We start from the raw sequence: 22,472 nt of genomic DNA, 5'->3' as shown, positions 1-22,472 counted from the left end.
CTGTCCCCTTCACCTGGATCTACTTTTCAATCATCAGACAAACCCCAAACTTTTCCATCTTTATACCTTTGCTTCTCATGTGCATTTGTTGGGGGTGTTCTTTCTCAGTGTATAACAGAGCCACTCCAGTATTCACTTGAGGCTCAGCTCATGTCATGAATCCTCTTGCCACCTCCTAATCAAATTCATTTTACTCTTTCTTGGACCCTTGTGCTGTGTCTAACTTCCCACCCTAGCACCTACCACGTGTGTGTGTATTTCAACAGACAGATGCTCATTAAATGATACTTAAATAGAATTGTATTGAAGTCAGTGGGTGCTTGAGAAGAGAAAAATAATGTGAATTATTTAGGACATGGAATGATACTAAATTCATTTACACTGCAACTTAAAAAAAAAAGATTTTATTTATTTATTTGAGAGAGAGAGAGAGAGAACACAAGTGAGGAGGAGGAGCAGAGGGAAAGGGAGATCACTCTCTGCTGAACAGGGAACTCGATGCGGGACTCGATCCCAGGGCCCCAGGATTATGACCTGAGCTGAAGGCAGACCCTTAACCGAATGAGCCATACAGGTGCCCCTATACTGTGACTTTAAGGTACACAGTGTTCACATTTGGAGAGGTTTTTATAAATTATTAATAATTTAAGTAGAATAATTTTTGTTAGCTTATATTTAACGAAAATGTATTACTGAAGAGAAATCGGTTGGAAAATAACCAGAAAATAGATAATTGGTCTACAGATAATGAAGACTAACCTGTATGTTAAAGTCACTGCTATGTATTAATCGTAGAACCATTGGATTTAACACTGAAGAGATCCTAAAGATCAGGTAGTCAATTCCCCTATAGTGTCAATGAAAAAACTAAAGCCCAGAGAGACTTGTTATTAATTATTGCACTAGTTTATCTGGCTGTGACTAATACCCGTGACTTGCTGCTTTACTGTATAAGTGCTCTTTTTATTTTGAAAAGCTTCCTTTCCTTATCTTTATTATCATTTCTCTGAGGGAAAAAGGAGAAAATATTGCTTCATTACATTAGATGTCACAATGTCACAAACTCCAAGCAGCTAATTTTTTTTTCACCTCTGCCCCGAGAGCTTATTAAGTAGGTCTTAAAATATATAAAACAGTAAAAAATTATGAATTAAAAAATTCCAGCTTAAATGCCTTTTAAAAATACACTGTCTAATGCTTAATAACAAATTCCATATTAATATTTTTATTATCAATAATATGTTATGCCAAGTATTAAAAACACTGGAGTGTATTTGGTAGGATGTTCAAGGAGAAGACAGATTAAAAATTTGTGAATCTTGGGTGCCTGGGTGGCTCAGATGGTTAAGCGTCTGCCGTCGGCTCAGGTCATGATCCCAGCGTCCTGGGATCGAGTCCCGCATCAGGCTCCCTGCTCCTTGGGAGCCTGCTTCTCCCTCTGCCTCTCTCTCTCTCTCTCTGTCTCTGTCTCTCATGAATACATAAATAAAAAGTTTAAAAAAAAAACTTGTGAATCTTTTGGAAAAGAAAAAATTCTAGATATAAAGAATGAACCTTATATTGCATAATATGCCTTTGCCCTGATCCTTTAACCAAATTCATGTGTGGGTGCATAATTGTTTCTATATAAAGGGAAGTTACATGAATTTAAAAATAGAGAAAAAGTGGGTTAAACTAGCTTGTAACTTTGAAAAAGGTACCCACATTTGGAAGTTATCATGTTGACAGAGTAATTTTATATTGGGCTTAAAATATTTTTGCACCTAAAAATGTGTATCCTTATTATGTTCGTTTTAAGAATAAGAACTGTTCACCGTTTAACTTGACCTTGGAGCCTAACTTTACTTTTAAATTCTAAGAAGAAATAATCTTATAATAATATTTGAAGATAGGTATTAATTTTATCATAGGTATTTAATATTATTCAAATGTAGTTTTAAAAGGGAAGGATCCTATAGGCTTACCAAGACAATTTTTTTCCCATGGTGCTAATAACTGCCATTTTTATTTCATTAGTTTCTCTATTTCTGTATAACTAATCAATTTCCAAATCCTCCACCATAAATTCTGGTCTGGAAATTTGTGTCCTTCATTTGTTCTTTAATCTTTTCATTGTTAATAACTTTCTCCTTTAGTTTACTTGTTCTCTCTTCCTAGAACCATTATTATTGGATGTTGACACTCCCAAAACAGAAATTTGAATTATTTTTCTTTATTTTCCTATTTTCCAACATTCCTGCTATGTCTTTTTTTTTCCTTTGGACATCGGGGACATCTTCTACATCTGTGATAAGTTTTTGTTTTACTTTTTTTTAAATTTTATTTTATTCTGTTATGTTAATCACCATACCTTATATCATTAGTTTTTGATGTAGTGTTCCATAATTCATTGTCTGTGTATAACACCCAGTGCTCCAATCAATACATGCCCTCTTTAATCCCCATCACCAGGCTAAGCCATCCCCCCTTTCCCCTCTAGAACCCTCAGTTTGTTTCTCAGAGTCCATAGTCTCTCCGTGGTTCGTCTCCCCCTCCGATTTCCCCCCCCTTCATTTTTCCCTTCCTACTATCTTACCTCTTTGGTTAGATTTATTCCTAGTTATCTTTTCTTTTTTTTTAACATATAATGTATTATTTGTTTCAGAGGTACAGGTCTGTGATTCATCGGTCTTACTCAGTTTGAGCGCTCACCATAGCACATACCCTCCCCAGTGTCTATCACCCAGCCACCCCATCCCTCCCACCCCCACCATGCCAGCAAACCTCAGTTTGTTTCCTGAGATTAAGAATTCCTCATATCGGTGAGGTCATATGATATATGTCTTTCTCTGATTGACTTATGTCACTTAGCATAACACCCTCCAGTTCCATCCACGTCGTTGCAAATGGCAAGATTTCTTTTTTTTGATGGCTGCATACTATTCCATTTTATATATACACCACATCTTCTTTATCCATTTAATTGACATCTTGGCTCTTTCCATAGTTTGGCTGTTGTGGACATTACCGCTGTAAACATCGGGGTGCATGTACCCTTTCCGATCCCTACATTTGTATCTTTGGGGTAAATACCCAGTAGTGCAATTGCTTGGTCGTATGGTAGCTCTATTTTCAACTGTTTGAGGAACCTCCATACTGTTTTCCAGAGTGGTTGCACCAGCTTGCATTCCCACCAACAGTGTAGGAGAGTTCCCCTTTCTCCGCATCCCCGCCAACATCTGTCGTTTCCTGACTTGTTAATTTTAGCCATTCTGACTGGTGTGAGGTGGTATCTCATTGAATGCGTTTTGATTTGGATTTCCCTGATGCCAAGCGATGTTGAGCACTTTTTCATGTGTCTTTTGGCCATTTGGTTGTCTTCTTTGGAAAAATGTCTGTTTATGTCCTCTGCCCATTCTTGATTGGATTATTTGTTCTTTGGGTGTTGAGTTTGATAAGTTCTTTATAGATTTTGGATACTAGCCCTTTATCTGATACATCATTTGCAAATATCTTCTCCCATTCTGTCGGTTGTCTTTTGGTTTTGTTGACTGTTTCCTTTGCTGTGCCAAAGCTTTTTATCTTGATGAAGTCCCAGTATTTCATTTTTGCCCTTGCTTCCCTTGCCCTTGGCGATGTGTCTAGGAAGAAGTTGCTGTGGCTGAGGTAGAAAAGGTTGCTGCCTGTGTTCTTCTCTAGGATTTTGATAGACTCCTGTCTCACATGTAGGTCTTTCATCCATTTTGAGTTTATTTTTGTGTGTGCTGTAAGGAAATGATCCAGTTCCATTCTTCTGCATGTCTAATTTTCTCAACACCATTTGTTGAAGAGACTGTTTTTTTTTTTTCCATTGGACATTCCTTCCTGCTTTGTCAAAGATGAGTTGACCATAGAGTTGAGGGTCCATTTCTGGACTCTCTATTCTGTTCCATTGATCTATGTGTCTGTTTTTGTGCCAGTACCAGACTGTCTTGATAATGACAGCTTTGTAATAGAGCTAGAAGTCCGGATTTGTGATGCCGCCAGCTTTGCTTTTCTTTTTCAACATTCCTCTGGCTATTTGGGGTCTTTTCTGGTTCCATTCAAATTTTAGGATTATTTGTTCCATTTCTTTGAACAAAGTTGATGGTATTTTGATAGAGATTGCTTTAAATGTATAGATTGCTCTAGGTAGCATTGACATCTTCACAATATTTGTTCTTCCAGTCCATGAGCATGGAATGTTTTTCCATTTCTTTGTGTCTTCCTCAATTTCTTTCATGAGTATTTTGTAGTTTTCTGAGTACAGATTCTTTACCTCTTTGGTTAGATTTATTCTTAGGTATCTTATAGTTTTGGGTGCAATTGTAAATGGGGTTAACTCCTTAATTTCTCCTTCTTCTGTCTTGTTGGTGTGTAGAAATGCATCTTATTTCTGTGAATAGATTTTATATCTTGCCACTTTACTGAATTCCCGTGAGGTCTAGCAGTTTTGGGGTGGAGTCTTTTCGGTTTTCCACATAAGGTATCATATCATCTGCAAAGAGTGAGAGTTTGACTTCTTCTTTGCCGATTTGGATGCCTTTTCTTTCCTTTTGTTGTCTGATTGCTGTGGCTTGGACTTCCAATACTATGTTGAATAGCAGTGGTGATAGTGGACATCCCTGCCGTGTTCCTGACCTTAGGGGAAAGCTCTCAGTTTTTCTCCATTGAGAATGATATTCGCTCTGGGTTTTTCATAGATGGCTTTTATGATATTGAGGTATGTACTCTCTATCCCTACAATCTGAAGAGTTTTAGTCAAGAGAGGATGCTGTACTATGTCAAATGCTTTTCCTGTATCAACTGAGAGGATCATATGGTTCTTGTTCTTTCTTTTATTAATGTATTGTATTACGTTGATTGATTTGCGGATGTTGAGCCAACCTTGCAGTCCAGGAATAAATCCCACTTGGTCATGGTGAATAATCCTTATAATGTACTGTTGGATCCTATTAGCTAGTATTTTGGTGAGAATTTTTGCATCCATGTTCATCAGGGTTATTGGTCTGTAATTCTTTTGACGGGGTCTTTGTCTGATTTGGGGATCAAGGTAATGCTGGCCTCGTAAAATGAGTTTGGAAGTTTTCCTTCTATTTCTATTTTTTGGAACAGTTTCAGAAGAATAGGTATTAATTCTTCTTAAAATGTTTGGTAGAATTCCCCTGGGAAGCCATCTGGCCCTGGGCTTTTGTTTGTTGGGAGATTTTTGATGACTGCTTCAATTTCCTTAGTGGTTGTAGGTCTATTCAGGTTTTTTATTTCTTCCTGGTTCAGTTTTGGTAGTTGATACATCTCTAGGAATGCATCCATTTCTTCCAGATTATCTAATAATGCTGGCATATAGTTGTTCATAATATGTTCTTATAATTGTTTGTGTTTCTTTGGTGTTGGTTGTGACCTCTCCTCTTTCATTCATGATTTCATTTATTTGGGTCCTTTCTCTTTTCTTTTTGGTAAGTCTGTCCAGGGGTTTATCAATCTTATTAATTCTTTCAAAGAACCAGCTGCTAGCTTCGTTGATCTGTTCTACTGTTCTTTTGGTTTCTGTTACATTGATTTCTGCTCTGATCTTTATTATTTCTCTTCTCCTGCTGAGTTTAGGCTTTATTTGCTGTTCTTTCTCCAGCTCCTTTAGGTGTAGGGTTAGGTTGTGTATTTGAGACCTTTCTTTTCTTGAGAAAGGCCTGTATTGCTATATACTTTTCTCTTAGGACTGCCTTTGCTGCATTCCAAAGATTTTGAACAGTTGTGTTTTCATTTTCATTGGTTTCTATGAATTTTTTAATTACTTTTTAAATTTTCTGGTTGACCCATTCATTCTTTTGTAGGATGCTCTTTAGCCTCTATGTATTTGAGTTCTTTTTGACTTTCCTCTTGTGATTGAGTTCTAGTTTCAAAGCATTGTGGTCTGAAAAATTGCAGGGAATGATCCCAATCTTTTGTTACTGGTGGAGACCTGATTTGTGACCAAGATGTGATGTATTCTGGAGAATGTTTCATGGGCACTAGAGAAGAATGTGTATTCTGTTGCTTTGGGGTGTAATGTTCTGAATATATCTGTGAAGTCCATTTGGTCCAGTGTGTCATTTAAAGTCTTTATTTCCTTGTTGATCTTTTGCTTAGATAATCTGTCCATTTCAAATATTTTATTTATTTATTTGACAGAGAGAGTGAGAGAGTACAAACAGGGAGGAGTAGTAGAGGGAGAGAGAGAAGCAGGCTTCCTTCTGAGCAGGGAGCCTGACATGGGGCTCGATCCTAGGACCCTGAGTTTATGACCTATGCTGAAGGCAGACACTTAGCTATCTGAGCCACCCAGGCGCCCCTGATCTGTCCATTTCAGTGAGGGGTGTGTTAAAGTCCTCTACTATTATTGTATTTTTGTCGATGTGTTTCTTTGATTTTGTTATTAATTGGCTTATATAATTGGCTGCTCCCATGTTAGGGGCATAGAACTTTACAATTGTTAGATCTTCTTGTTGGATAGACCCTTTAAGTAGGATATAGTGTCCTTCTTCATCTCTTATTACAGTCTTTATTTTAAAATCTAATTTGTCTAATATAAGGATTTCCACTCCAGCTTTCTTTTGGTGTCCTTTTGCATGGTAAATGGTTTTCCACCCCCTCACTTTCAATCTGGGAGTGTCTTTGGGTCTACAATGAGTCTCTTATAGACAGCATATCAATGGGTCTTGTTTTTTTTTTTTATCCAATCTGATAGCCTGTGTCTTTTGATTGGGGCATTTAGCTCATTTACATTCAGGGTAACTATTGAAAGAATGAATTTAGTGCCACTGTATTGCCTGTAAGGGACTGTTACTGTATATTGTCTCTGTTCCTTTCTTGTCTATGTTACTTTTAGGCTCTCTCTTTGCTTTGAGGACCCCTTTCAATATTTCTTGTATGGCTGGTTTCATGTTTGCAAATTCTTTTAGTTTTTATTTGTCCTGGAAGCCTTTTATCTCTCCTATTTTCAATGACAGCCTAGCTGGATATAGTATTCTTGGCTCCATATTTTTCTCGTTTAGTGCTCTAACGATGTCATGCCAGTCCTTTTTGGCCTGCCAGGTCTCTGTGGATAGGTCTGTTGCCAATGTAATGTTTCTATCATTGTAGGTTACAGACCTCTTGTCCTGAGCTGTTTTCATGATTTTCTCTTTGTCTCTGAGCCTTGTAAGTTTTACTATTCGATGTCGGGGTGTTCACCTATTTTTATTGATTTTGAGGGGGGTTCTCTGTGCCTCCTGGATTTTGATGCCTGTTTCCTTCCCCACCTTAGGGACATTCTCTGCTATAATTTTCTCCAGTATACCTTCTGCGCCCCTCTCTCTTTCTTCTTCTGGGATCCCAATTTTTCTAATATTGTTTCATCTTATGGTATCACTTATTTGTCAAATTCTTCCCTTGTGATCCAGTAGTTGTTGATCTCTTTCTCAGCTTCTTTATTTTCTATCATTTGGTCTTCTATATCACTAATTCTCCCTTCTACCTCATTTATCCTAGCAGTTAGAGCCTTCATTTTTTTATTGCACCTCATTAATAGCCTTTTTTGATTTCGACTTGGTTAGATTTTAGTTCTTTTATTTCTCCAGAAAGTGTTCCTCTTGTATCTTCCATGCTTTTTTCAAGCCCAACTAGTATCTTTATAATCATCATTCTGAACTCTAGGACTGACATCTTACTAATGTCCCTATTGATTAGGTCCCTGGCAGTCAGTACTGCCTCCTGTTCTTTTTTTTTTTTTTTTGAGGTGATTTTTTTCTGTCTTGTCATTTTGTCCAGAGGAGAACAGATGTATGGGAGAACAAAATGCTAACAGGGTAACAACGACCCCAGAAAAATATACACTAAACATATCAGAAGAGCCCTGACACTGGGGGAAAAGAAAGGGAAAGAAAGAAAAGAAAAAGAAAAAAAAAAAAAAGAATATGATCAAATATGATCCGGCTGGTGAATAGATCAGTGGCACACACTAGATTTTGGGCGTGTTTTGATCTGTTAGAAGAAACTGCCTTCCAAAATTTTAAAGAAAGAAAAACTTATATATGTACAAAAATAAGGGTAGATACGATGAAGGGATAGAATATGAATGCAAAGATGAATATTATAAAAGATTTTATAAAAGGAATTGATAAGAAGTTGGTTGGAAAAATAAAGAAGAGAAATTAAAAAAAAAAAAAGGGAGAGAATGTGATCAGGCAGAGACTAGAACAAAGCCATACAGTAGAGATTTAGGGTATATTTTGGTGTGTTAGAAGAAACTGTATCCCAAAATTTTAAAGAGAGAACAACTTATATATGTACCAAATATAAGGTTAACTACAATGAAGGGATGGAATATGACTCAAAATGAAAAATAAAAAAGGGTTTTAAAAAAGGGATTGATAAGATGTTGGTTGAAAAAGGGAAAAGGAAAAAATTTAAAAAAATAGTAAAAGAAAATTAAAAAAAATAACTTTGAAAGACTAAATCAGGGGAAAAAAGCCATGAATTCTACGTGCAGTATTCCCCTAGCACTGAAGTTCTGCCGTTCTCATTGATCGGTAAACTTTGTCTTGGCTTGCTGGCTGTTCTTGCTGATCTTCTGGGGGAGGGGCCTGTTGCCATGGTTCTCAAATGTCTTTGTGGGAGCGGAATTGCCCCACCCTCGTCAGGGGCTGGGCTAAGTAATCTACTGGGGTTTGCTCTCCGGAGCTTTTGTTCCCTGCAAGCTTTCCGTGCACCTTTGGAGGATGAGAGTGAAAATGGCGGCCTCCCACTCTCTACCCTGGAGGAGCCAAGAACTCGGGGGCCCTGCTCCTCAGTGCGACCCCAGAGAAAAGCAGTCAGTCACTCCCGTCTCCCCGGTCTCTGGCCGCACTCCGAGCTCACCCGGCCTGTGACCATTTCTATCTCTGGCACCCAACCTGTGTGGAGTCTCCAAACCTAGCAGATCCCTGCTGCGTGCTCTTGCACTGCTCCTCCCGGGGGAAGAAGGAGAGTCTTCCTGGATCTGCCTCTTGTTGGGTTCCTGCTTCCAGAAAGTGGTCGCTTTTCTGTTCAGATAGTTGCTGCTATTCTTTTCTTTGAGTTGTAGGTGTTCAGAATAGTTTGATCCCTGTGTAGCTGAATTCCTAGGACCAGCCGAAATTTACGTCTCCTACTCCTCCACCATCTTACTCCTGTTTTACTTTTTCTATCATGCTTTTAACTTCACAGAGGATTCATTTTGTTCTCAGAATGATTTTTATATGCTCCTCTTCTTGCTTTGTGGATTGCAGCTTTCCTCTTACAAGGTTTTATTCTGCCTCCCTGCTTTGTTGTTGCTGTTTTCCTCAAATTACTTGTTTTGGAAGGACTCCTGGGTGTGGTGCATAGGTGGGTGTGTGGGGGAGGTTTAAGTGTGACTCACTGGAGATAAGGAAGAGGACTTATACTGTCAGTATTCACTGTTTAGACTTTCACATAAATACCTTGTTTTGGGGATAGTACCCCTACCATCAGAAGTCCTGAGCATCCTGAGCTCAGCATTCTCTTAGTTTGAGTGCTATTCAGCCCAAGCGTCTAGTCTTCTGCTGGGGCAGGGAACTGGCATACTGTCATGTAGAAGGTGTGAAGGATGGTATTTGAGGGTCTGACTTCTATCTGTGAAGACTATCACTTTGTTTTCCATCTCATCACCCTTTCTGTGGAAATCTTTGCTTCTTTACTACCAGCTCCTGTTTATATTTCTCTGGTTTCTAGGTCAGTCAGCATGTGTTTCCCAGCTTCTTAAATTCGATGGTTCTTTTTTCCTCTCACATCTTCTTTGTGCTTTTTGATTTATGCCTATTTCATACTGTATTTTTACTATAGTAGCACTTCAGTAGAAAGCCAAGGTAGAGAGGTGTGTTCAGTTCTCCCTATTTTGCATGACCCCACTATGATTTTAAATTAGGAAAATAGGCTTATATCTGAAAATCAAAATCCTAGAATTTCTCTCTCTTATTCAGGACCAAAGGAAACTTTGATTTTTTTATTTTGACTTGGTCAGACTTAGAGTACATTATATTTAGTCCTCAATATATGTATGCAGTGTTTCTTATTGCTATTGTGATTGACTAGAACTTAAATTCCTCTAACTTTTTCTTTGATGAATTAGACATAATTCATAGACAACAATTAACCCCTGTTAATGTGTTTAGAAATTATTTAAAAGATGTCAGGGCTTCTACTATAGACAGTAATGAACAACGTGTTTTCAAAACCAACATTGCTACTGGGAACAACTAGAAAATTTGTATGTACTATTTTTTTTTAAACTAGTTGAAAGCTTCAGGGACTTGTCAAGGCATATTGGTTTTGTGGGTCAAATTTCTGGGAGAGGGAACCCTGGCTTTTGTCACTATTTTTAAATGGCAAATTCTTAAACAAGGCTGAGAAGCTAAGCAGTTTGAGGAGACTGGTCTTGAGGGAAAATAAAAAACAAAAGACCAAAACTTGAATTCCAGAAATAGATATATTGTTGTCTCTGTGGTTTAAAGTTTTATTTTATTGGCAATGTTGAGCACTTTATTTTGACTGGCCATTCCTGTATTTTCCATTTTTGAAATATCTGTTCAATTTTTTTTTTGCCTTTCTTTATTTGGGTTGTTTGTCATTTTATTACTGAGTTATAGGGTTTGTCCATATATTCGAGAAATAAGCCCTTCATCAGATATATGTGTTCTGAAAAGTTCCCAAGTCTGGCTGGCTTGTTTTTTTTTTCCCTATTCTTTCTTTTCTTCATCTTTCTTTTTTTTTTCTTTCTTTCTTTTTTTTTTTTTTTGATGAGTAGAAGTTCTAAACGTGATGAACTTTAATTTACCTTTTTTTTTAGTCATTGATGGTTCATGTTGGCTTACCTTAAGGTTGTAAAGATATCTTCCTATATTTTCTTCTAGCAGCTTTATAGTTTACTTTAATGTTAAAGTTTCATTTTTTTCTTAAAAATAAAGTTTAGTTTAAACTTAAAATTTATTTTGACCTAATCTTTGTTTGATGTGAAGTAAGTGCCAATGTTGAGTGCACAGTATCACTGCGGAAGACAATAAAACAGGCTAGTTTTAATTAATTTTATTTTTAATATAGCTGGTTATTAGTTTTTATTTTTATGTTGTTTTATTTTTTTTTAGAGGGGTTGGTGGGGCAGAAGGAAAGGGAGAGAATCTTAAGCAGGCTCAGTGCCCAGCATGGAGTTTGCCCCAGGGCTCTGTCTCACAACCCTGAGATCATGACCTGAGCCGAAATCAAGAGTCGGATGCTTAACTGACTGAGCCACCCAGGCACTTCCCAGGTTATTGTTTTTTAAATGATGTTGAGAAACACACAGAATCATTAAGAGGGATAGAGAACCAGATTTGGAGGATGTTTCTCTAGGATCATTGATGAAATTAAGTGCTAAATTTTCCTGGGGAAAATCCCATTGCTGCCTCTTGGTGCACTAGCAGGGCACACGTCATTGCCAACACCCCTGACACATCCAGGACCCTGGTTGCTCTCTCTTTGACCACTGCTACTGCTGTTGCTCACATCACCAGGATGACTTTGGGTAGCCCCCTTTTTTCTTGGGTCACCAGCCTCTGATTGATCAACTGGGTTTTTATTCTGATTGATGGAGCCTGGGTCATGTGCAAACTCTACCTTCAAGTCAGGCCAGTAAAGACAAGGTACCTTGTGTTTCATCTGTTACTGTTTTGTAAAGTGTGGCTTTGAGAGCATAGGAAGAAGTTTCAGATGCTGCCAGAAATGAATGGCAGGTACCCCCATACAGAATCCACTTGTGTATATGTCTTTGAGCTCATGTTTCTGACAAGTCTTACCAAGAGGTATAGGGTTTCCCTATATCTGATCACCTAAAAATGGCCAGGCAGTCATTTATTACAGTAAGGATTCATAGAGTCACCAGTGCCCCTCATTCTAAAATACAGCTAGGCGGGGCACCTGGGTGGCTCAGTCGTTAAGCATCTGCCTTCAGCTCAGGTCATGATCCTGGGGTCCCGGGATCGAGCCCCACATCAGGCTCCCTGCTTGGTGGGAAGCCTGCTTTTCCCTCTCCCACTCCCCCTGCTTGTGATCCCTCTCTCGCTGTGTCTCTCTCTGTCAAATAAATAAATAAAATCTTTAAAAAAATAAAATAAATACAATAAAATACAGCTAGGTTTTTGTAAATACTTGCCTTGTTCGTGGTACTGAATCCATTCTTTGGTGTGTGAATTCTTGTCACTCACAAAGTGATGTTTCTATTTTCTGCTTTACTAGAAAACCTTGAAATGCTTAGGATCCATGTTCTGGTAGGATTTTTCTTTCTGAATTTTTCTCATTTATTGAGTATATGAAAGACAGTAATCATTATGGTTTGCAAATAAAGATATTTAGGTCATTAGCCAGCATAACATTATGTTCCTTAATTCAGTGGGTACACATTTTCCCCATACATTTTAGCATCTTTAAAGTCTTTTTCCATTTTCCAATAAATAGACCATGATGATTAGATTGTAAGCATTTTTTCTATTAGTTGTATGCAGGCTGGTTATAGCATCTTATAAATAAACAATCATATCTTAGGTTGGTGAAATTATAATAATTATTTTAAATACAAAAATAATAATTAGTTAACAGATATATGATTAAGGTCATTGCACAATTATGCCTCCTTGTTATCAATGTCTTTATTTAATATTATAGACCCCAGACATCAAGAGTCTCCCAGAAATTATACAAACCCAACAAAAACTCTCACTTCCACTCCTCTGTTTTAACAGCTGTGTCATTCTTCTCTGTTTATCTCAAAATGGCACCTGCAACCCCTTCTGGAGTCTTGGGGTGGTGTGTGAATTTATGAGGGAATCCTCTGGCCAGAGAGGCCCTCTGTCCTCCTGCTTTCCTGTGCTCACTACCACAGAGACAACACTCTCCTTTTCCTTACTTCTTTAGTTCAGAGTGGTTACCCTCTGAAAGTACATCTCAGATTACAACACATACACCATTATAACCGTGATAATAATGCATTTTGTGTCTTGTTGCCCTGCATCAGAAAAATTCCCTTATTTTGTACTAATCCTTTCCCATGCTGCTTAGCGATCAATCAAAACAACGGCTTATATTTGTGTAGTGACCTACAGCTTTTGCTGTGCATTTGTGTGTATCACCTCACTTAACTTTTACAACAAGTGTGTCTTATGACAGGGTGGTTATTCTCATTTGACAGATAAAACAGTGTTGGACTATGCTCATGTACTAGTGGATCGCAGATTCCAAATTTGGTTTACAGAACTCCGAATCAGTTTGTTTTTTCTTACTCACTCTGCCCTTTAATATCTGGACTCCGAATATCTAAAATTCGTTCTCTTCTTTTATTTTTGAGTTTTCATTTAATCTTGTAATTAAAAAATTGAGCAAACAATGGTACCTTTTAGTGTTTTCTACATATGTAACAAAAATTGTTTTGACCTTATATCTGATATTTAGTATTTTTATTAACTGACTAATTCATTCTCAAATTAACTTGAGAAATGATCCTACAAATCAATGTCTTTGAATAGGAAAGAATTGAAAATTTGCTTTCAATGGAAAGAAAATTTTATTTTATTTTTTAAAAGATTTCATTTATTTATTTGACAGAGAGAGACGCAGCGAGAGAGGGAACACAAGCAGGGGGTGGGGAGAGGGAGAAGCAGGCTTCCTGCTGAGCGGGGAGCCCGTTGCCGGGCTCAATCCCAGGACCCTGGGACCATGACCTGAGCCGAAGACAGATGCTTAACCACTGAGCCACCCAGGCACCCTTTGATAGAAAGGGGATTTTTACTACATTGATCTTACTCTCCTCTAATTTTTTTTTCAACACCTTTTATTTCTAGTTATGTTTCGCCTCTATGACACAGATGGGAATGGCTTCCTGGACAGCTCGGTAATTTTTTTCTTTAAATTTTCTGTGAAAATTTCAAAGTAGTTTGTTCTGAAAAATGCAATGAATAAATTTATAGCTATTACCACAGAAGACACACTTAATATAATTTCCATGCACTCACACAGCATTTTGATCATCTTTTTGAAAGAGAGTGATCTGAAAAAAAATAAATAAAACTGTAGGATTACAGTTGTTCTGTTGAATAATTTTGCTAGAAAAAAGTGACTTTTTATGCATGGAAAGATAAAAAAGACCCCAACTCCTTTGAATAATACATGAGAAAGTTGAGATTGTTGATCTAGAAAGAAAAAAAAAATTGAGCTTTGACACTAAGAAAAATAACAAGTATACCAGTAGAATTGAAGGGAATTATCAAGTCAATTTAATCATTTTATCATTTTTGCACATTTTAAAAGTTTTTTAGTCATATATGCTGTTAAAATACATACATTTACAAATTACTTTAACAAACTTCCCTTTTTAAAATGTCTCATCCAATTTAAATGCAACTTGTTCTCTGTCATTTAGTCATAAAATGCAATAGGATAAAAATACCATCTCTATATGATTGAACTAAAAGGAATAATTAAATGTTTATTGTAACATACACAAATCCTTGATAGTTTTCAGAGCAGTAGTTAGATTCTTAGTTTTACTGCACAAATCAGTGCTTCGAATATAAATCCATTTCAGGTTCCATCCAATAATGCATCTTATATTTGCTAGTGACATATTTTTCATATGTTATTAATTCTTCTATAAAGAAAATAGAAGAATCTTAAAAAAATAATCAAGTGTCAGGTTATGGAAATTTTGGAGTACACAGGTACATTAAATAGCAAATGTTTTGATACTTTTAAATTGATTAAAATGAACATTACTTCTGATAATGAGTGAGTTTCTCTCCTCATCTGATACATCTCCCTTTAGCAGAGCTCAAACAGAATTCTACAAGCAAAGCAATGAAGTTGGATACATATTTATGTAACGCTGAGTAGGATAATGGCACATTAGCTTCTCCAGAGAGAGACAAAAATATATAATTCCTACTTTAGGAAATGTCCACCATTCTAAATTGATGCTGTGATTGTGGGATTCCTTATGTTTAAGTCTCTCCAATTTTTCAAACGCTATCATTTTTAAGTGCTTAGTAGTATCCAGTTATCCATTTAGGAATATTAAGCTACAGGATACATTTGCTCATTTTCTGGTGGCATTTCACAGCGAGGAGTTTAGACTTTTCTAGATATTTCCATATGCTTATTGTAGCACTTCTGAGTATACTACTGCAAATTATATTTAAATGCAAATTTGTTTTATTTAGTGTTCCTTTTTAATTAAATTAAAAGGATGTTTCTTTACTAGGCTTCTAGCCACGGGTTGGCAGCTGATTTGAAAATTCAGTCAAATTCTTTTTCTGGTCTCTGGCCATTTTTTGTTGTTGTTAACATATAATACATTGCATTATTTATAACTATCATCTAATAGTAAACAATAAGTTGGAGATAAATAAATTGATTTATGATTAAACTAGTCTGTTTTGTAATTAAAAACCTGAATTTTATTTCTATAATTTTCCCCAGACAACTTACCACTTCATTATATTTTCTTCATTATATATTTCTTCATTCCCCAGACAACTTACCACTTCATTATATTTTCTTCATAAATTGCACATTCTGATGTCCTTAATCTTGGAAATTTAAAGGTGTAGCACTTCACATATTGGAGGCCAAACAGAGGAAAATTGATATTTTGAAAAATAACCACTATGTGTAATAAAACTAGTGAATATTTATTGATCCCTTTCAGTATGCCAGGCGGCATAAATGTATTTCATATCATAGCATGCTTACTCTTTGCAGCAACTCTGTGCAGTAGGTAAGATTAGAATACTCATTTTACGGATGAGAAAGCTGAGTCTTAGGTCAGATGACTTATCTAATGTCACATGCCTACATAAAAAGGGTTTCTGTTCCTAAAAACATGTCCAGGGGCTTTCACCACTCCAAACCATCAAGGCATAAACAGGCAAAGATAGAGTAACACCCACACACACAATTCTAACCTATAATTCCAAGATATTTTAGTTGAAATTTTTTCTTAACTGTAATAAGTAAATTTATATTTATATATTTGTATTTTTTATATTTATATTTTTGTATTTGTATTTATATTTGTATTTTTTTCTGGGGCAATCTGTGTTACCTAAACAACATTTTCATGATTACATTTTTTCTGGAGAGAGGAATGGAGCTTTCATCAGTTTCTCAGATGGATCCATTGTCCCCCAAAAGACAACCTCTTTTACCACATTTCCTTCTTCAATCTATGAATATCAATTACATATATTACATCAGAGATTTGAGTAGAATAATCTTTGATTAATGTGCTTTTTTATACTTCTTATATTTTAAATTATTATACTGTTAAGACACCACATTTAATTATCTCAGTGACTATATTTAAAATTACTAGCATTTACGAAGTATATTTAATCTTTTCTGGAGATAGGGAAAAATTAAAGTATTAAAAATATAGGTATGAGCAAATGTTTTAATTTATTTGGTCAAGGCATATGTATTAACTAACCGTTCTTCAAAGAGTTGACACTTGAGCCCAATAGTATGAAAATGCTAACTAAAATTCTATTTCCTCATAAAATAAACTCTATATGTACTTAAGCCTCCAAACCTTGACCCTGAACACACCTCTCGCAGAGCAAATTATACCAATTAATGGCTGGAACAGTAGATATACGTTCTCAGTGTATCAGAATAAAAATAAACCTCTCAGTTGCCCTCAAACGCTTCCTTCCATCCTTCCACACCTGTTTCCAAGCCAAAGGGTCAGGACACTCGATGACTTAAATATCACAGCTTGTGAAAATATGCCTGCTCCTACTTCAATCAGATCTTCCTTTCTAAAGATAGATTTTCTTCTTTAAAAAAAAAAAAAAATCTGCTCTGGAAGAAAAGCTTTTTTTATGTAGTTGTGCCCTCTTCTGGTGAAGATTTCTAGACAAAGTACAAAATAAATTTATATTCAAGTGCTTCTTTTATGTATAGTCAATCAGACTGTTGAAAGGATATATTATATATAAAAATTAATGCATATGTATAAATTAGATATAATACATAAATTAATCATGTAACTCTTAGTTTTTGAACTACATGTTAAACAATTCTTATAAGTCAAAGTTTGAAAAACTTACAAAGACCCTGTATTCATGTGTTCTCCCTTTTCTCTGTCTCTGTCTCTCTCTCTCTGTGTATCCTCTCCAGGAGCTAGAAAATATCATCAGTCAGATGATGCATGTCGCAGAATACCTTGAATGGGATGTCACTGAACTTAATCCAGTAGGTATATGGACAATTTAACTGTTGCCTACATTCTTGAAGGCCCGTTTCTCTTTTCTCTTTTTTGGAACCTCAATATACTACTGCCATTTGATATTTTCTTTTGATAACCCGAAGTTACTATTTCTATTCAGTAGCAAAAGTGGATTCTGAACAAGAAAAGGTATACGTGGTGTTCTGAAGCTCTTAGCAGTAACTTTTGCTTTTCTTCTTCATGGAAATTAATTTGAATGGCGATCTCAGATGTCTTTAGGTAAGCAGGAGCTGCTGGTGGATACTGTCAAGGTTATGCCATGCAACAAAATAGTCAGAATTAATGTATGTTATTCATGATCTCTATATTTTCCTTTTATGGAAATAGCTAAATATTCATTCTAAAAGAAGATGAAGTCACTTAAGATGCTGATGGTTGACTGTGTACACTGCACTGTGTTAGTTCCTGTATACGTGTTACTCAATGCTTGCAACTCTCTGAGACAGACACTACTATTTTATTCATTTTACAGATAAGGGAATTGGGATCCCAGCATGTTCAAGAAACTTCTCAGAGCTCTTCAGCTACTTAAAGATAGAGCTAGAAAGTTGTAATAATTTGTTTAAAGAAATGGTATCTAAGGAGGCTTTTAAGAACATAACAACTTCTTATTTTTAATAGATTTACACCAAATACATTATTCAAATGTATTTTAAAACATACTTGATTAGAAACTTTGACTTTCGCTACAAGTAATATTTTGGAGGGAGTTGATAAGTACGTTATTGACTAGTTTATCTTGAAACCAACTAAGTTGAGCACATTGTAAATGAATTAAGTATATACAAATCAATTTTATTTAAATGGCTTACATTTTATAAGAATTTTAAAAGCCTGTAACAGCATGATAGTGGCATGATTATAGAATAGAGCCGTGGTAGCATTTCCTTTGCTGTGGAGACTAGTGCCAGGAAAGTACAACAAAGTTATATGCAGTGTCATGTATAAAGAAGTGGCACCATTCTTACTGGGATTGGTGTTTTCCAAGTTTTAACTCAACCAGTTTTTCTTTTGGGAGGATGTCGAAATACACCATGCTGTGCGCATAATGCATAGCAGATATTGTTCACAAAGTTGCAATTTGTATATGGAATAATAACTAATAGTGGTAACTTGTATTTAATTCTAAGAATACTGCTTGATTCATCTTAATACTATTTGCCCTGAAATCAAGGGACTTCTTTTAAGTTCTGTTGCCCTTTTTGGTTATGTTTGTCTACACCAACTTTCTCCATCCTGCTCACCTCAATACCCGTGAATATTGTACATCTTTCAGTCAAGTCTCTTGCCCTCACTGGAGTGATGGAAGGAAGGAAGATGTTTTTCTATCAGTTTTCAGAACAGAAGGGGGCACCGCAGCTTCCCCACAAAAAATAGTGGGGGAGGGGGACTATACACTTGAGGAAAGGGGGTTCTGGGTGATTTGAAGAAGCAGACAGTTGGTGGCTAGGCAGTCTAATTATGACAAATACCTACTGGAAAATACAAATGATAAACTATATTGCATTATTTGTCATTTGTGGCACACATTGATAAATTTGCCACTTCTATGAGTAGTACAAATAGTAGAAAGTGAAGATGAAGAGATTTACGTTGGGTAGTTTGTTTGCTGTCATAGTGACTACGTCATCCTGCCTAATGATTCACCAACTCTGCCCATTTTAAACCAGTGCATACATTTGTACACGTTGTCAGAGCCTTGATACATTTGCATATATGAATAAAGATAATTGAACGTTTGAGGTCCATGGCAGTTAACAGGGAAGATTGAGACGTCCTTGGAAGAGGTTTTTAAAAAATGAACCCATGCTCTCACATGAGATTTATTAGGTACAAAATGAAAGCATCAACCATCTGAAACAATGCTCTGTGTTCTAGTTCTCATTTATTCATTTCTCCTAGTTCATCAAAGTGCGTTCAAGGGGCAGGACGTTTTAAAAGATCCTGTACCATTTTGCCAAATTCTAAATCATATCCCTTGTTTTTCATTTTGAGAATAATAAAATAATTATTTCAGTACCATTTTGTCCCAAAAAGTCTTTTTCTCAATACCTATATTTAAATTTGTATGAAGGAAAATAACCTCATTTTCAAATACTTCATGAGGAAACACACCCATCCATGAAGTTCAAGAGTTTTTAGGCAAACAGCACTTCTATCAACATATCAAGTATTCCATTTATTGCACCTTTCAAATTTTGGTTCCAATGCTCTCTCTCTTTTTTTTTTTTTCTGAATTGATGAAAATTTCTGTATTAGATAAAGGGGTGAGTTACTTTCTTTATTGAAGTTCTACCATGTTTGCCATTTTGGTGCTGTTGGATGAGAAATACTTCACCTTCCCAGCAATGAACGGTAATATGTTTGAAACTCACATATAGTTTCTGCTCATATAACATAACAACACCTATATGATACTTACTATACATGCTACATGCTCTTTGAGGATCTTTATAGTATATTAACACATTTAACCCTCACAACAATCCTTTGGAATAAATACTGATATTACCACAATAAAAGTGAGAGATCAATGTATTACCAACAAACACTGTGGAGAACATTTTGGGACACTCTGTGCAAGTCATCTTTAAAGAGAAATCTAATCAAAAATGACTTGATGGTTTAACTTCTTGGCTTTATTAAGTTCTGATAGGCAATTAAAAGCAACTTAATTTCCCCACCCCTTACCACTTAGCAAAGAGTCATTTCAGCTCTTTGCCATGAAGTTAATTTGTTCAGACATTATCTGGCATACATATGAATTAAAAAAATCTAGAGGAAGCAATTAAAGACCACTTTCACCCTTAAATTAAAGATACTTTCTTGATTTAACTGTACCATTCAGTGACAAAGTATTAAAAAGTTAAGCAATTACTTCTAAAAGTTGAATAGTATGAGAAGTGAGGTTGTAGAAATCATAACAAAGCCACTCTATCCTCAGTTATTGAATTGACATTGTACCAGGTTACCTAGATATTTATCTCTACTCTGCACTTAGCTGCTAGTCAGTTTGTTATAACCAATTCAGTGCAATGCTTTGTTCTCTCTTATGAAATTTATTTTATTGATTCATAGCAAGTTTTCCTTCATGTCTTCTACTCCAGATCCTCCACGAAATGATGGAAGAAATTGACTATGATCATGATGGGACAGTCTCTCTGGAGGAATGGATCCAAGGAGGAATGACAACAATTCCACTTCTTGTGCTTCTGGGCTTGGAAAATGTAAGCATTTACACAAAGAGGGTGGCCTGGTGGTAAGTCAGTGGGGTTCTCTATTACACATTTTTTTTTTAATTTTTTTATTGTTATGTTAATCACCATACATTACATCATTAGTTCTTCATGTAGTGTTCCATGATTCATTGTTTGTGCCTAACACCCAGTGCTCCACGCAGAACGTGCCCTCCTTAATACCCATCACCAGGCTAACCCATCCCCCCACCACCCTCCCCTCTAGAACCCTCAGTTTGTTTTTCTATTACACATTTTGATTATAAATTGATCTGGCCATTTTCTATCATTAAGCATGTAGTGAGTGTCTGGACCTTTTAATAAGTATGCCACAGGGCAATTTAATAATAAGTCCTGTAGTCATCCTTGCCACAAACACATTGATTCATTTTAGGTGCTACCTTATTATTTAATACATAATTTCTCTCTTTTTTCTCTATTCAAAGTACAATCTAGTTTAAAAAACTATTGACCTTCTTATCATTTTATTTACTGCGAGAAACGCCCTAAAATTATTGCATTCTCTGGTTCTTGGGGGCTCTATCTCATTCCACAATCACCCTCCCCATGAAGAAAACCTGCTTTATTGATAACCAGTACTTGGAGAAGCCAATTATATATTGAGGTAGTTGAGAATATATAAATATATACATATTATATATTGTGACATATATTTTATATATATATATGAGAAACAAATTTTTCTTTTTTTTTTAAGATTTTATTTATTTATTTGACAGAGAGAGAAACAGGGAGAGAGGGAACACAAGCAGGGGGAGTGGGAGAGGGAGAAGCAGGCTTCCCTCCGAGCAGGGAGCTCAATGCAGGGCTCAATCCCAGGACCCCGGGATCATGACCTGAGCCGAAGGCAGACGCTTAACAACTGAGGCACCCAGGCGCCCCGAGAAACATAAATTTTTCTTACATATCATCAGATCAGCCAGGCTTTCATTCTAAGCTTAGCAAAAGTTTTCTTGTATCAGTGCCTCCAGTGGTAATTAAATAGTGCTTTGGGGGAAAAGAAATCAACCTAAGCTCAGAATGGGATATGACAGCGACTTTGAAGCCAAAACTTGCTACCCAGCCTTGATGTCAATTTCAGTAATCGTTAATTTCAAACTCAGTGAGTCACTACTGAATTTTTGTATTTAGCATTAATAAACAAGAATTAACCATAACATGCATATAGTAAAATGTATAGTTAGATTCAAAGAGCTTTACTGATGGAAAGCACGCATACAGTATTTAGAATTTTGAGCCGCAAGAACATAACGTCCACCACTTGGCTGCTGACTCCAAGACTTTGCATACTTCTTGTTACCAGAGATAACAGTTTTGCAGATTCAAGACTATGCCACAGTTACTCAAGAGACCAGATTTTTAAAAACCCTCAAGAAATCTTACAGTCTGTGTTTGTAAAACATGTAAGAATATATACAAATATGTTTGTACATATTTTCATATGGGTTTGGGAATGTATAAGTGGGCTTCAGGAAAGTAACTTTTGTCTCTTTTTCACCTGAATCTTCAAATTCTTTTCTATTCAGGTGAATCTTACCCTTCATGAGGCCCATAGGATTTTAGATATGGCCAGAGGAAGGCAGAGAAAAATTACTAATAGATGATATATAGGATGTTATCCTTAAAGTAAACATTAGAACAAAGATAATATAGATCTTATTGTTAATACATACATATTTCTACATTTTGATAATAAATGAAGCAGTATTTCCTTGTATCTGATGTTCTCATACTATATATAACCAGGTATCTTTTTGTAATAACCTGTTGTATAGCTCTATATTATAAATATTTGTTCATTTGTTTAATACACCTTCTGACAAAGTGTATGTAAGCCAATCAGGAGAAAACAAAAAGAAAATTTGTAAAATGTTAATATTTTAAGGTTTAGTGTATATTTTACACAGAAAAAGTTG

The 22,472-nt window shown here is 36.0% G+C and overlaps 1 protein-coding gene across 6 annotated transcripts in view; it reads left to right on the top strand.

Moving 5' to 3' along the window:
- DGKB (diacylglycerol kinase beta) overlaps positions 1-22,472 on the top strand; it is a 638,091-nt gene that overhangs the window by 117,910 nt on the left and 497,709 nt on the right. For all 6 annotated transcript variants that reach the window (XM_028119240.2, XM_028119224.2, XM_028119215.2 and 3 more), the window contains 3 exons: positions 13,857-13,906; positions 17,191-17,265; positions 20,407-20,526. In XM_028119240.2, coding sequence (XP_027975041.1) covers positions 13,857-13,906; positions 17,191-17,265; positions 20,407-20,526 — 245 coding nt within the window. The remainder of the gene's footprint in view (positions 1-13,856; positions 13,907-17,190; positions 17,266-20,406; positions 20,527-22,472) is intronic.

Source organism: Eumetopias jubatus, unplaced genomic scaffold, assembly GCF_037043125.1.
Source record: "Eumetopias jubatus isolate StellerSeaLion01/CBP00866 unplaced genomic scaffold, mEumJub1_p1.0 scaffold_14, whole genome shotgun sequence".
NCBI lineage: Eukaryota > Metazoa > Chordata > Mammalia > Carnivora > Otariidae > Eumetopias > Eumetopias jubatus.
The sequence above is the reverse complement of the archived record's forward strand: the minus strand, read 5'-3'. Positions and strand labels throughout refer to the sequence as shown.